The sequence below is a fragment of the Heloderma suspectum genome, chromosome 13 (genome assembly GCF_057233095.1).
Source record: "Heloderma suspectum isolate Gila_16-S chromosome 13, 16-S_ref, whole genome shotgun sequence".
NCBI classification, from domain to species: domain Eukaryota; kingdom Metazoa; phylum Chordata; class Lepidosauria; order Squamata; family Helodermatidae; genus Heloderma; species Heloderma suspectum.
In genome coordinates this window covers 32623011-32637086 of record NC_139470.1, presented here as the reverse complement: position 1 = coordinate 32637086, position 14076 = coordinate 32623011, and the positions used below count along the sequence as shown (strand labels likewise).

At 47.7% G+C, this 14076-nt stretch overlaps 1 protein-coding gene across 2 annotated transcripts in view; it reads left to right on the top strand.

The window, feature by feature from the left end:
* GGT5 (gamma-glutamyltransferase 5) overlaps positions 1 to 2346 on the top strand; it is a 56449-nt gene extending 54103 nt beyond the window's left edge. For both annotated transcript variants that reach the window (XM_084819959.1, XM_084819960.1), the window contains exon 12: positions 261 to 2346. In XM_084819959.1, the coding sequence (XP_084676085.1) occupies positions 261 to 407 (147 nt within the window). In that variant the 3' untranslated portion in view covers positions 408 to 2346. The remainder of the gene's footprint in view (positions 1 to 260) is intronic.
* The last annotated feature ends 11730 nt before the right edge of the window (positions 2347 to 14076 follow it).

Genomic DNA, 14076 nt, shown 5'->3' with positions numbered 1-14076 from the left:
CCATCAAAAGTCCTCAAGTGGCCAGACCTGCCCCTCCATGTGCAACACCAGCAGTCCCCCGCCATGCCTGTGCAGAGCTCCCGCTTATTTCCATGGGAGTCGAGCTGTGGGCCTACCCCGTGCTCCTGCCATCAGCGGCATCCTGGTCCAGTGGTCCTCTGTCTTGCCTCATGGCCAGGCCACTTTTGTCATCTGATTGTCCCCAGATAGCTGTGTATGTAGGCTCAGGCCTTTACTGCCGCCTGTTCTTTCCCTTGCAGGACACTTTGAAGGCCTTACGTGAAAGGGGACACTCGATCCACCTTGCAAGCCAGAACCTGAATGTTGTGCAAGGCATTTCCAAGGATGGCCACTGCCTCTTCCCCCACTCTGACACAAGGAAGCAAGGGGAAGCCTCTGGCTATTAGCCCCAGGACAACTGTGTGTGTGAGTCTAACCAAGGGGGATCAGCCAGCCTGCCGGCCCCCTCCTGACATTCTGCTGCAACCGCCCCTGGAGAGGCTGCTGCCCCTTTGTGATGAAGCTACTTCTGGGTCCTACCAACCAACCCCCCCTCCCCAAAGAAAGAATCATATCTGGCTTCCTTCTTCCTCCATCACACATTTCTTTCTGCTGGCTGCACCGGAGCTGGACTTGCAGCGTGTGTGTGTGTGTGTGTGTGTGTGTGTGTGTGAGAGAGAGAGAGAGAGAGAGAGAGAGATACCAAGAGCAGCTGTATGGAAGATGAAGAGCTGAGCCCCCAAGTAGCCCCATGTGTTGGCCGCCTGCTGCTCCCTCTCAGAATCAGGGAGGGAGGGAGCACAGCTGAATTCTTTTTCTTGCAAGCTTCAGGCACTGACTTCCATCCAGGCTGTGTGTTGAGTTAATGTGAATGAGGCTTCTGGCTGCAGCATTCAGGGGAAAGCAAACCGCAAACCGGTGTGGGGATTTTCTCATGGAGGACTAGAATGTCCAGTGAGGCAGCTGGCCCTTAATCAGGGCTGACCACACTGTGAAAGGTGGGGTGGGAGGAGAGATTATCCAGGTCTGAGTCTGTGTTTCAATAAGGGCCCCAAAGATGCTTCTCTGCAGTGGGGCAGGGGCAGCTGAGGCTCTTGCCAGCAAGGCCGTTATTTCCCTGGATAATGTGATCGCTCTTGTTCCTGAGAGGAGCAGTTAAGCCTGCTGCTTTGGGGATGGAGGCCTGCTCCCAAGCTAAAGGACTCTTCTTTTCAGCTCATGGGCAGAAAAGCGAAAGCCCCTTTGCAGTGAGCTCAGAAGAGCGATGTGGAGGTGTGGGATGACTGGCCCCCAGGGGCAGCGGCAGGCAGACTTTGGGGCAGGAGCTGCCATTGCCTGCGGAGGACACTCTCAAGACTTGGCTTGCTGGCCAAAGGTTTGCCGTGTTTTTGAAAGCACAGCAAAGAAAATAGATCATAGCATCACTGGGTGGGAAGGGGCCTGCAAGACCATCGAGTCCAACCCCCTGCTCGGTGCAGGAAGCTTGATTCCCAGGCAGGCTCCCATCCACGGGCTAACCGGGGCTGGCCCTGCTGAGCTTCCAGGAGTGGGCGAGATCAGGTGCATCCAGCCCCCCCGAAGGGGTGAGTCTGTGTGCATCCATGGGAAGTGCTGCCTGCCCTCCTGCTGCCTTCGGCGCACCAAAGGGCGTCTCCGCACCGGGCCTTGCCCTATCCCTTGACAGGAGGGGTGTCACCTCACGCCAGAGGAGACATTTATACACATTTATAACGTGTGGATTTCTCACGAGAATCGAAACTTCTAGGCTGTGACTGCTGCCGTCTGAAGCGGAGGCCTCCAGCAAGGCCAGGGAGTGCCACGCTCCCACGCCCTCCCATCCTTCCTGGCGGCCATCCTGCCCTTTGCTCGCTCGCAGCCCCGTCATACTGGGCTTGTGCTCGGCTTGCTGGCCCGCCGTGCTCCCCAGCAAAGGCTGCTCGTGCTGCCCTGGCCATGGGGTTTGGGGGCGTGGGTGGGCCTACTGCATCGGGTGACCCTTACCTGCATTCCCACATGCCTTGACAGTAATGCTGCGTTTTTGAGCAGAGGCCCCTGAGGGTGGCACACACCTTTACAGAGGAGCGAGGTCTGATCCTGATCCTGCCCTTAGGACAGGAGGGCGCCCATTAATTGATACTCAAGGCAGAGGCAGTGAAGCCCTTCAGTGCAACAGCTGTGTAGGGCGGCTCTTGAGAAAACACAGGATCAGCTGTGCACACTGGGGGGGGGGGAGCTTGTCGATACCGAAGAATGAGCACCGCTGTGTCAAAGAGTCGTGCGCAAATTATGAATGTCTTCTGTATATGCAAGTTTGTTCTGCAAATTTAAAAAAATATTTTAAATCAATTGGTTGGATGTGTGTTTTCTTTTAAATTTATCTCATGGCTATCGAAGAGGGGCTGGTTACAAGACCTGGAATCCAAACCATCTGGTGGGTAGGTGTCTCCCCAGACCACTCCTACCTGCACGCCGCTCTTACTGTGGGTTGGGACTTGCTGTGGAGGGGCCTCGTGATGCCCCCCACATAGGTTCAGTTTTGCTTTTTCTGGAACTGCCGCTGCTAAAGGCAAGGAGAGACATTCCACTCCTTTTTTGTGTTCCTTGGGCAGTTGTATGACATTCCTGTTGGCTTCTCCAGGGCCCGCTCCGCCACCTCATGTTATGCAGCAAGCGGTGGGGGGGGGGGAGGTTTCCAAGGTATCGATCATGAAACCATAAGGCCAGCTGGGAAGGCAACCGCTGCATTGTCAGAAACGAAAACTAAACATTCATGAACATCTTGGGTTGTATGTAGGCTATATTTGTCTGTATTTATTCCTTTCAGAATTCGCCACCATAGCCTTTTCTTTATATTTTCAAACAGTGTATGAAAACAGATGATACATTGGCAGGAAGGCACGGGAACAAAGAGAACGAGGCCTTTGACAGCCCAAACAAGGTGGAAGGGCAGTGGAGCCGCCCCCTCCCAGGAGCGGGTTGGTTTTTGTTTGGTTTTTTGCGGGAGGGGAGGGGAGAGACCGAGGTAAAGCTATAGTTCTCCAACAGCACTCTCGGCACTTTCACAAAACAATTCCCAGGATTCTTTGAGGAAGACATGACAGTTAGACTGGCATAAAATGGGCCTATTTTTGTAGGACAGAAGTTCCTTTAAAGCAGAGGTGGACAGAAAGTAGATCAGGTTCTACGTGTAGCTCCCTGGGGCCCACTCTACACGGGTGATTTAGTGAGAGCACATCAGCGTCATTCATGAAACGTGGCATTGTTGCCACTCCGCAGCAACCCTGCAGCTTTCCCCTGGAAATGGTGCATTTTCACAAAGTCGCCTTCCGTATCTTTTCCCCTTAAACACGGCTCCTGTGCAGCTCAGCTGCAGTGTGCCCATTCCCCCAAATTAAATCCTGCATATTGGGCATGCCTAGGGGTGTGCCTGTGACCTGGGGTGGCTTAGTGAGGAGGGGAAGCAGGTTGAGAACATTTGCAGCACATGACGTCACCAATCTGCAGCAACACCGCTGCTTCCCTCTGTAAACACTGCCTTTGCACAGAGCAGTTTTACTGCATTTTTTAAAAAATGCGGCTCCCAAGTGGTTCAGCTGCAGTGTGCCTCATTCCTCTGGATTAAATGCAATAGCATGTGGAAGAGACAGGTCTGGTTCCTTGCCCCACAGTACATCTTTAGCCTACTGGTGTTTCTGCCTCTCAGTAGTGCTCTCTGCTTTGCCATCCACCATACGTCATGACTTCTTTCTTCGATAGTAGACCACAATCGCAAGATAGCACAGCTTCAAAGTAACCCCTTTACTCTTTTTTCGCACTATCTTGCTATATCGCACCTCCAGCAGCTCACTTTGGAGGCTTCATTCTCTGCACTTTCCTTAAACTACCCCCCCCCCACTGGTTGATTGTTTTTTACCCTGCAATCCCCACAAATCCCAGAAAATTGCTAAATTGCTGTTGCAACATGCTGCAAAGTCAAAATTGCTGTAATACAGCTTCTCATTACTGGGAACTTGCAGACTGTATTCCCCCTGTCCTTTTGCTCCTTCCTGGGCTGTGGTGTGTCCTTTGGGGATCAACGTCAGTGGGGCTTTCTCCTGCAGCTCTCTTCTCTGCTGTCCCCTGGGTAAATCCCCCCAAATCTCCTGAAAGTGCAAAATGGGTAAATTGCCCGCCGTAGCATGACATCGAAATCACACTACTTTAAGGGCTCATTACATTGTCCTGTGGGGGATCAGGGCCTCTGGTCCTTTCTGTACCCCATCACCTTCTTGTTTCAGGGGCTTAAGAAGGTGGAGAACCAAAGGTGGAGAAAAAGGGGATACACTGAAATGTTGCAGAAATCAGAGTCAGAAAGACCACGGAGTGAAGGAAAAAGAGTTTTTCTTTATTTAACGCGCGGGCTTTATGGCCGGAATAACTTCCAAAGTGCCAAAAGCCCCGAAGTACATCAGCAAATTGTTTTTATAGATATTGTGACACATAGGCAACCCCCCCGCCGCCCCTTTCTGTGCGGTTTTGCAGTATTTAGCATTTCCTCTTCCAGCACAATTGTTTATAGCCCAGGAAATGGCTTATAGGACATGTTAAGCAGAGAACATGATAACTTTGACCTTAGCCTTGTTGACAAGAAATTCCTGCATCTTTTCAGCTTGCAAAATGTATTTGAAGGAGAAAGAGCTCAGCAAAAACGTGAGGCATGAGGCTACTTAGTCTGACCCTCTACATTGCTGCTACATTTCCCCCCTTAAATGCATAATTTCATTACAATTATAGCATTTTTGATAAGCGAATGCTCATAATAGTCTGCGAAGCACAATACAAAACTTTTTATACCATCAGCCAGTGCTGATCTAAGTGTTTGGTTTTCTTTGGAATCTGACCGTACGCTGGGCAGCTATTACCTGGCTACCTGCAGTAGGGTCTAGTCCCCTTCTTCAATTCTCTCCAGTTGCAGGTCTGACCGTACGCCGGGTGGGCGGTCTCCAGGTGCGCTCACAGTAGGGTCTAGCCTGAGTTTTCTTACTGTTCCTTCAGAATGACTTTTAAAGGATTTTCAGCTACAGTCTACCCCCCCCCCTTTGCTTTCTTGACTCGTGTCTAATGTATCCAGGGTTTAATTCCAGCTACCTTCATGGCTGTGGGGGTGGAAAGTATGACAGTTTTTGGTCTTCTCTACTTGGGAGTTAAAGGGTTATTTTTCTACTCTTTAATTTATGCTTCTTCTCCTGATTGGAAAGGATGAACTTCTGTGATGGGAATTGGGGCCTATTTTCTAAGACAAAGCGATGCTGGGCTTGAAGAACTTTGCCTAGTGCTTGGACCTCTTGTCTAAGGCTAACGTTTGCTTGCTCTTGATGCCGCTCCAGTGTCAATCATGAAGTTAATGTCACGGCCCCCCACAGTGGCGGTGACTAGGGGCTCCACGGAGCCGAGATTAAGGGGGCCCGGTCTGTCTTATTTAAGACTTTTGGCTTTAGCCATTTTAATGAAGGGGCTTCTTTATACATTCCTACAGACCTCTGCTTTTGCCAGTTTGGTTGCCAACCAAGCTGTCCCCTCCCTCGCCCGTTCTGGCCTCTTTGGTTCTCTCCTTTGTGTATTTGATTCATTCCATTTGGGCATTCACGCCACCAATGTCCATCTTGTCCGCACTGGGCACACTGGTTCCATTTTAGGAATCCCCTGCCTCTGCCAGGTCCTCTCTCATTCCCTCGTCTACGTCCTTTTGGTCCTCTACTTCTTTTTCGTCTTTTACCACACTGCTCCACTAACGCTGCAGTGAGCAATTCTGCCTTCTTGGCCATTCTTCTATCTTTCTTTTTCTCTTCTTTCTTTTTTTGATCCCCATTCACGTATACCTTCTGAGCTACTTTCAATAATTCCGTCAGATTCTTTCCTGCAAAGCCATTGATTCTGGGGCCTCTGGGTCGAGGGGGGTATACTGGCGATAAGCATCTACAAGGCATTCTAAGTACGCTCTGGGGGCCTCGGTGGCATCTTGCAGCACTTCAGACACCTTGGTCATATTAACTGACTTCTCTATACCTGCCCTCATGGCTTCTAACAGCAGGGTTTGATACTGGGTGAGGCGCTCTAGCCCCGCTTGTGTTTTGGGATCTCAGCGAGGATTTTCTAGGGGCGATCTCTCTCATCTATTCTTGTGCATTTACATAAGTCTTGGGAGGTCTTTCTAGGGCAATCTGCTTTGCCTGCTGAAGGATCTGGCACCTCTCTTCAATGGTAAACAAAGTCAACAGCAACTGTTGGCAATCTTGCCAATTTGGCATATGCGATGCCATGATACTGGAGCACAGCTCTTTTAGCTCATGGGGCTTCTCCGTATATGAGGCATAATGGGTTTTCCAATTCAGTAAATCAGAAGTAGTGAAAGGTACATATGTGTAAGCCTGAACAGGTACATAACGTTCATCTGCACTTAGATCTGGATTGGCCACTAACTGGGTTATCTGTCTCAAGGGGAGCAAGGTTTGGGCTCCACTGTCAGTACTTCTCAACCGGTGGGCAACAGGCGGGTCTGGATCCTCATCTTTTCGAGGAGGGTGTATCTTTGGCAGGGCCGGCATTCTTGCCAGACTCCCTACAAATGTTCTTTCTTTTTGCCTCCTGCCTCTTCCTCTTTTTTTTTTCTCCCTTCTCTATCTGTCTTGGCTCGGTTGCTCAGAGATTGCAGAGGGGAAGTGACTGTCTGAACTAGGGAGCTTGTAAACACATTGCCAGTGCTTCTGAGTTTTCAATGGGTCGACATAGAAATTTTAATTTAAGCTATTTTAAAAACATCAAAAACAACAAAACTTTCTCTTTTGCAAGGAGAGAAGGAGCTAATTGACTATGATCCTCTCTCTTTTGCAAAGGTAAACTTAAAGCTACAAGGCAGTTTTAAACTGCATGGCTAAGTTAGGGGAAAAGCTCTCGGGGCTATCTATCACTAGACAAGCTAGCCAGGGATTTACAATATCACACACACACACACACACACATCTCTTCTCTTCTCCCTTAACCTGGTACACGAAAGCAAAGTGCTGAAACTTAGGACACTGGGGGGTGATGGGCATTGCCTTATACTTGCATTTTTCAGACAGCCATTAATCTTCTTCGGGGAGGCGGTGGGGTGATTTGCAGGACTTCAAAGGCAAGCTTCCCAGTTTGTTTGTATTTGTAAATCCCAAGCTCAAAACAGGACACGATGAGGGACAGGGCAGCCAAATCTTTGCTTTGGCACGGGCAACAAATAACTCAGGTTAGCTTTCTTCGCTGGGGTCTCAAACAGGAAAACAGTCTTAATTTAAAGTTGTAACATCACTGACAGCGTCAGCCAGCCAGCTACACAGATCTCACTGTTTTTCAAGACAGTTACTCCAATATCTTCTTTTCTTCTCAATCAGGTTGGGTCTCCCAGCTTACACAGTTTATTGCAGCTTCCAGGAGCATGGTAGTAGCGTGATTTTGGCTTGGCCAGGAACATGCTGTCTGGTTCCTCGGTCTCTTCAGCACACACACTCAGGCAGTCTAACACTGGACACTCAAATCAGTGAGATTTCTTCATTGCAGGGAATCCCACGGCAAAAGCTTAATGGTTACGCTCTTCAGAAATCATATAGCCGATGGTCAGTAGCTACAGGCTCTATGAAATTCTAGGACAGTTCAAAGCTAAATATGGTTACCTTGACAGAGATCTTCAACATGGTCGTTCCACTTCATTCTGCTTTGGGACCGTCCTATGGCACACTTTCCACTCGAAGAGGGGTCTAGCCTGTGCCCGGGGGGCTGATTCTTCATCTTTACTCGCCAAGAAAGAGAGAATTGAAGAAAGAATAGATGAGAGAGAGTGACCCTAGAAAATCCTCGCTGAGATCCCAAAACACAAGCGGGGCTAGAGCGCCTCACCCAGTATCAAACCCTGCTGTTAGAAGCCATGAGGGCAGGTATAGAGACAACTGCACAAAATACTACTGAAACCCTAAAGACAACCAAACTTGCCGTTCCAAAGCTTTGCAATAGGGAATAGCTCTAAATTGCTATACCACTATAGCACTAAAGTAATTTAGAGCTATTCTGTATGGGCGATATCGCGATATGTCTCTACCTAGCTGTAGAAGTCTTGTTTCTGTGCAGAAAGAAGGCAGACAAGTAGACTTCTTGGTGACACACTTACACTGGGTGGGAATGTCATCCCTCCCCCCCCCTTCTTTTTTTCTCCCATTGGGAGTAGCACGCTTTTTGGACACAGGCTTCTTTCCCACCAGTTAGCACTATTTTGTAGTAGTGCTACTTCGCAGCAGCATGGTTGCGCTCTCTCACCACTTTGCACTTTTCTGCTTGGGATATAGGGCACTTGGCACTATCTTCTGCTGCTCTCCTTCTCCACTGTTTAATTGTATTTTGTAGAAGCGCTGTTTCAGAGTAGCATGGTTTCACCCTTTCACCACTTTGCAGTTACGTGTTTTGGATATAGGGCACTTCTCCAGTATTTATTTTTACTTCGCACTGTTTCACAGTTGCGCTGTTTCAGGGGCAGTTGGAGGGCACTGTCTTCACAGTGCTTAAGAAGTTTTTCTGTCACACCTTCGCTGCTACTTTACTGCTACTTACAATGGCCACGGCAGAGTCACTCAGTCATTTCTGTGGAGAAAGGAGGCTGACAGGAAGACATGTTGGTTACACACTTTTACTGAGTGGGATCACAGATTCAGGAATGTGTTGTTGTTGTTGTTAACAACAACAACAACATTTCTATACCGCCCAATAGCCAGAGGTCTCTGGGCAGTTTACAAAGATTAAAAACATTGAAATTACAATATACAGAGATTAAAAAACATTTGCATAAAAAAAACATGAACAGACAATATACACAAAAGAAACATATCTAAAACAACTTCAAACAAACTCTCAAAAACAAACAACCATAATCATAAGACATTCCAGGATCGATTACACACTTATCATATACTGTCAAATGCCTGGAAAGAGAAAGGTCTTAACCTGGCACCGAAAAGATAATGTTGGCGCCAGGTGGGCCCTGTCGGGGAGATCATTCCAAGGGAAAAGGCCCTCTCTTGTTGCAGTCTTCCAAGCTTCCCTCGGTGTAGGCAGCCAGAGGAGGGCCTTAGATGTTGAGCGTAGTACATATGTAGGTTTGTGTCAGGAGGGGCACTCCATCAGGTATTGTGGTCCCAAGCCATGTAAGGCTTTATAGGTTAAAACCAGCACCTTGAATTGGGCTTGGAAACATTGTTGTTCAGTCGTTCAGTCGTGTCCGACTCTTCGTGACCCCATGGACCAGAGCACGCCAGGCCTTCCTGTCCTCCGCTCTCTCCCGGAGTGTGCTCGAGTTCATATTCATTGCATCGGTGATGCTATCTAGCCATCTCATCCTCTGCCATCCCCTTCTCCTTTTGCCTTCAGTCTTTCCCAGCATCAGGCTCTTTTCCAGGGAGTTTTCTCTTCGCATTAGGTGGCCAAAATATTTGAACTTCAGCTTCAGTATCTGTCCTTCCAATGAGCACTCAGGGTTGATTTCCTTTAGGATTGACTGATTTGACCTTCTTGCAGTCCAGGGGACTCATAAGAGTCTTCTCCAGCACCACAGGTCGAAAGCATCAATTCTTCGGCGCTCAGCCTTCCTTATAGTCCAGCTCTCACAGCCATACATTGCTACTGGGAAAACCATAGCTTTGATTAGATGGACCTTTGTCGGCAGGGTGATGTCTCTCCTTACTATGCTGTCTAGGTTGGCCATAGCTTTCCTCCCAAGGAACAAGCATCTTTTAATTTCATGGCTACAGTCACCATCTGCAGTGATCTTGGAGCCCAAGAAAATAAAATCCGTCACTGCTTCCATTTCTTCCCCTTCCATATGCCAGGAAGTGATGGGGCCAGATGCCATGATCTTCGTTTTTTTAATGTTGAGTTTCAAACCAGCTTTTGCACTCTCCACTTTCACCCTCAACTCTTTAGATCTTCTTCACTTTCTGCCATTAGGGGGGTATCGTCTGCGTATCTGAGGTTGTTGATAATTCTCCCGGCAGTCTTAATTCCGACCTGTGATTCACCCAACCCGTCGTTTCTCATGATGTACTCTGCATATAAGTTAAATAAGCAGGGTGACAATATGCCGCCTTGTCGTACTCCTTTCCCAATTTTGAACCACTCGGTTGTTCCATGTCCGGTTCTTACTGTTGCTTCTTGGTCCTCGTACAGGTTTCTCAGGAGACAGGTAAGGTGGTCTGGTACTCCCATCTCTTTAAGGATTTGCCACAGTTTGTTGTGATCCACACAATCAAAGGCTTTAGTGTAGTCAATGAAGCAGAAATAGATGTTTTTCTGGAATTCTCTTGCTTTCTCCATGATTCAGCGAATGTTGGCGATTTGATCTCTAGTTCCTCTGCCTCTTCAGAACCCAGCTTGTACTTCCGGTAGTTCTCGGTTCACATACTGCTGAAGCCTAGCTAGTAGGGTTTTGAGCATCACCTTGCTGGCATGTGAAATGAGTGCAACTGGACTGTAGTTTGAACACTCTTTGGCATTACCCTTCTTTGGAACTGGAATGTAAACTGACCTTTTCCAGTCTTGTGGCCACTGTTGAGTGTTCCAAATGTGTTGGCATATTGAGTGCAGCACTTTAACAGCATCATCTTTTAGGATTTTAAATAGCTCAGCTGGAAGACTGTCATCTCCACTAGCTTTGTTGTTAGTAATGCTTCCTAAGGCCCACTTCACTCTCGAGGATGTCCGGCTCAAGTTCAGTGACCGTGCTATCATGGCTATCAGGGACATTAAGATCTTTCCTGTATAGTTCTTCTGTGTATTCTTGCCACTTCTTCTTAATGTCATCTGCTTCTGTTAGGTCCCTGCCTTCTTTGTCCTTTATCATGCCCGTCTTTGCACAAAACGTTCCCTTGTTATCTCCGATTTTCGTGAAGAGATCTCTCGTCTTTCCCATTCTGTTGTTTTCCTTGATTTCTTTGCATTGTTAATGTAAGAAGGCCTTCTTGTCTCTCCTTGCTATTCTCTGGAACTCTGCATTCAGTTGGGTATATCTTCCCCTTTCTTCCTTGCATTTTGCTTCCCTTCTTTCCTCAGCTACTTGTAAAGCCTCATCAAACAGCCACTTGGCTTTCTTGCATTTCTTTTTCTTTGGGATGGATTTCGTTGCTGCCTCCTGAACAATGTTACGGACCTCCATCCATAGTTCCTCAGGCGCTCTGTCTATCAGGTCTAATCCCTGAAATCTATTCCTCACCTCCACTGTATATTCATAAGGGATATGATTTAGGTCATACCTGAATGGTTTAGTGCTTTTCCCCACATTCTTCAATTTAAGCCGAAATTTTGCGATAATAAGGTCGTGATCTGAGCCACAGTCAGCTCCAGGACTTGTTTTTACTGACTGTATGGAGCTTCTCCATCTTTGGCTGCAAAGTACATAATCAATCTGATTTCGATATTGACCATCTGGTGATGTCCATGTGTAGAGTCACCTCTTGTGCTGTTGGAAAAGCGTGTTTGCTATGATCAGCGTGTTCTCTTGGCAAAACTCAATTAGCCTTTGTCCTGCTCCATTTTGTACACCAAGGCCATGCTTGCCTGTTATCCCGGTGATTTCTTGACTTCCTACTTTGGCATTTCAATCCCCTATGAAAATATAAATATTAGAAGCATAGCTTCCAAATCCCGGGAAGTACTAGTTCCCCTCTACTCAGCACTGGTTAGTCCTCATCTGGAGTACTGTGTCCAGTTCTGGGCACCACACTTTAAGAAGGATGCAGACAAACTGGAGAGGGTTCAGAGTGGGGTACCGCAGGGCTCAGTCCTGGGCCCAGTGCTCTTCAACATTTTTATTAATGACTTGGAGGAGGAGGTGCAGGGAATGCTGAACAAATTTGCAGATGACACAAAATTGGGTGGGATAGCTAATACTTTGGAAGACAGAAACAAAATTCAAAGTGATCTGCATACACTGGAGCGCTGGGCAGAAAACAACAGAATGACATTTTATAGGGATAAATGCCAAGTTCTGCACCTAGGAAAAAGAAACCAAATGCACAGTTACAAGATGGGCGATATATGACTCAACAACACTACAAGCGAGAAAAATCTTGGAATTGTTGTCAATCACAAGCTGAAGATGAGCCAACAATGTGATGTGGCTGCAAAAAAGGCAAATGCTATTTTGGGCTGCATTCATAGAAGCATCGCTTCCAAATCCCGGGAAGTATTAGTTCCCCTCTACTCAGCACTGGTTAGGCCTCATCTGGAGTCCTGTGTCCAGTTCTGGGCACCACACTTTAAGAAGAATGCAGACAAACTGGAGAGGGTTCAGAGGAGGGCAACAAAGATGATCAGGGGACTGGAAACAAAGGCCTGTGAAGAGAGACTGAAAGAACTGGGCATGTTTAGCCTCGAGAAAACTGAGGGGAGATATGATAGTGCTCTTCAAGTACTTGAAAGGTTGTCACTGGGAGGAAGGCCAGGATCTCTTCTCGATCATCCCGGAGTGCAGGACACGGAAGAATGGGCTCACGTTACAGGAAGCCAGATTCCGGCTGAACATCAGGAAAAACTTCCTGACTGTTAGAGCAATACCACAATGGAACCAATGACCTAGGGAGGTGGTGGGCTCTCCCTCTCCCACACTGGAGGCATTCAAGATGAGGCTGGACAGCCATCTGTCAGGGATGTTCTGACTTGGATTCCTGCATTGAGCAGGGGGTTGGACTCGATCGCCATGTAGGCCCCTTCCAACCCTACTATTCTATGATTCTATGAAAAGGACATTTTTTTTGGTGTTAGTTCTAGAAGGTGTTGTAGGTCTTCATAGAACCGATCAACCTCAGCTTCTTCGGCCTCAGTGGTTGGGGCATAGACTTGAATTACTGTGATGTTGAATGGTTTGCCTTGGATTGTACTGAGATCATTCTATCGTTTTTGAGATTGTACCCCAGTACTGCTTTTCCCACCCCTTTATTGACTATGAGTGCTACTCCATTTCTTCTAAGGGATTCTTGCCCATAGTAGTAGATATGATGGTCACCTGAATTAAATTCACCCATGCTTGCCCATTTTAGTTCGCTGATTCCCAAGATGTCGATGTTCAATCTTGCCATCTCATGTTTGACCACCTCCAGCTTACCTTGATTCATTGATCTGACATTCCAGGTTCCTAAACAATATTGTTCTTTACAGCATCGGACTTTCTTTTCACCACCAGACACATCCACAGCTGAGTGTCCTTTCGGCTTTGGCCGAGCCGCTTCATTCTTTCTGGTGCTGGCCAGAGTTGGTCTTATATGTTTGGACCTTCTGGTCCCTGTTAGCAATCTGGCCACCGCAATGTAGGGAAATTTCTGGAGAAAAGGCACTCTTGTTTGTTTTGGATTTATGATTTCACAGTATTGCTGCTTCACAATTGTGTAATCGTGCAATAGTGCATTAACACAATACTCATAATCAATCTGTACTGGGTAGTAACTCATCCTGTACTGTTCCAAAGGCCAAGAGTGCAGGGAGCAGGGCTTCATTAATGCAATAAGGCATCTTTGATGCTATGGCTTCCTATCAATGTAACCATTCTAGAAGTGGAGCGCACTTATGAAGACAAATGGCGGATGCAAGGGGAAGGTCTGGGGTAAACTGCAGGGCCATAATTCATCTCTTCCACTACACTTCCCTGAGCAGGGGAGCATGGACAGGGGCAGGGAACAAGCCGCTCCCATTCGCTGAGCAGCATCTACCCAGGTGATGACATTCAGTTCTACTGGCGGGACTGCCCACCCAGCCCCAGAGTCAGGTGGTCTCAAGGGTAGTTTGACCTGCGAAAGGGGGTTTTTAGGTAGCGTATTCTCTGCTTTTCTTGCTTTGTGTGCCCCTGACAGACCAAAGCAATTCCATGAAAATCCAGATATAACCAGAAAGCGCTTCTCATACCGCTTCCGTGTAGCCTGGGCCAAGGCAACACCTATGCTGGGCAGAATGCTCGTTTGCATTACAGATGCCACTCCTCCCCGCCTCTCAATCCATCTGCAAGGACTGGATGTTAAGATGAAGAGGCTCAAGTGC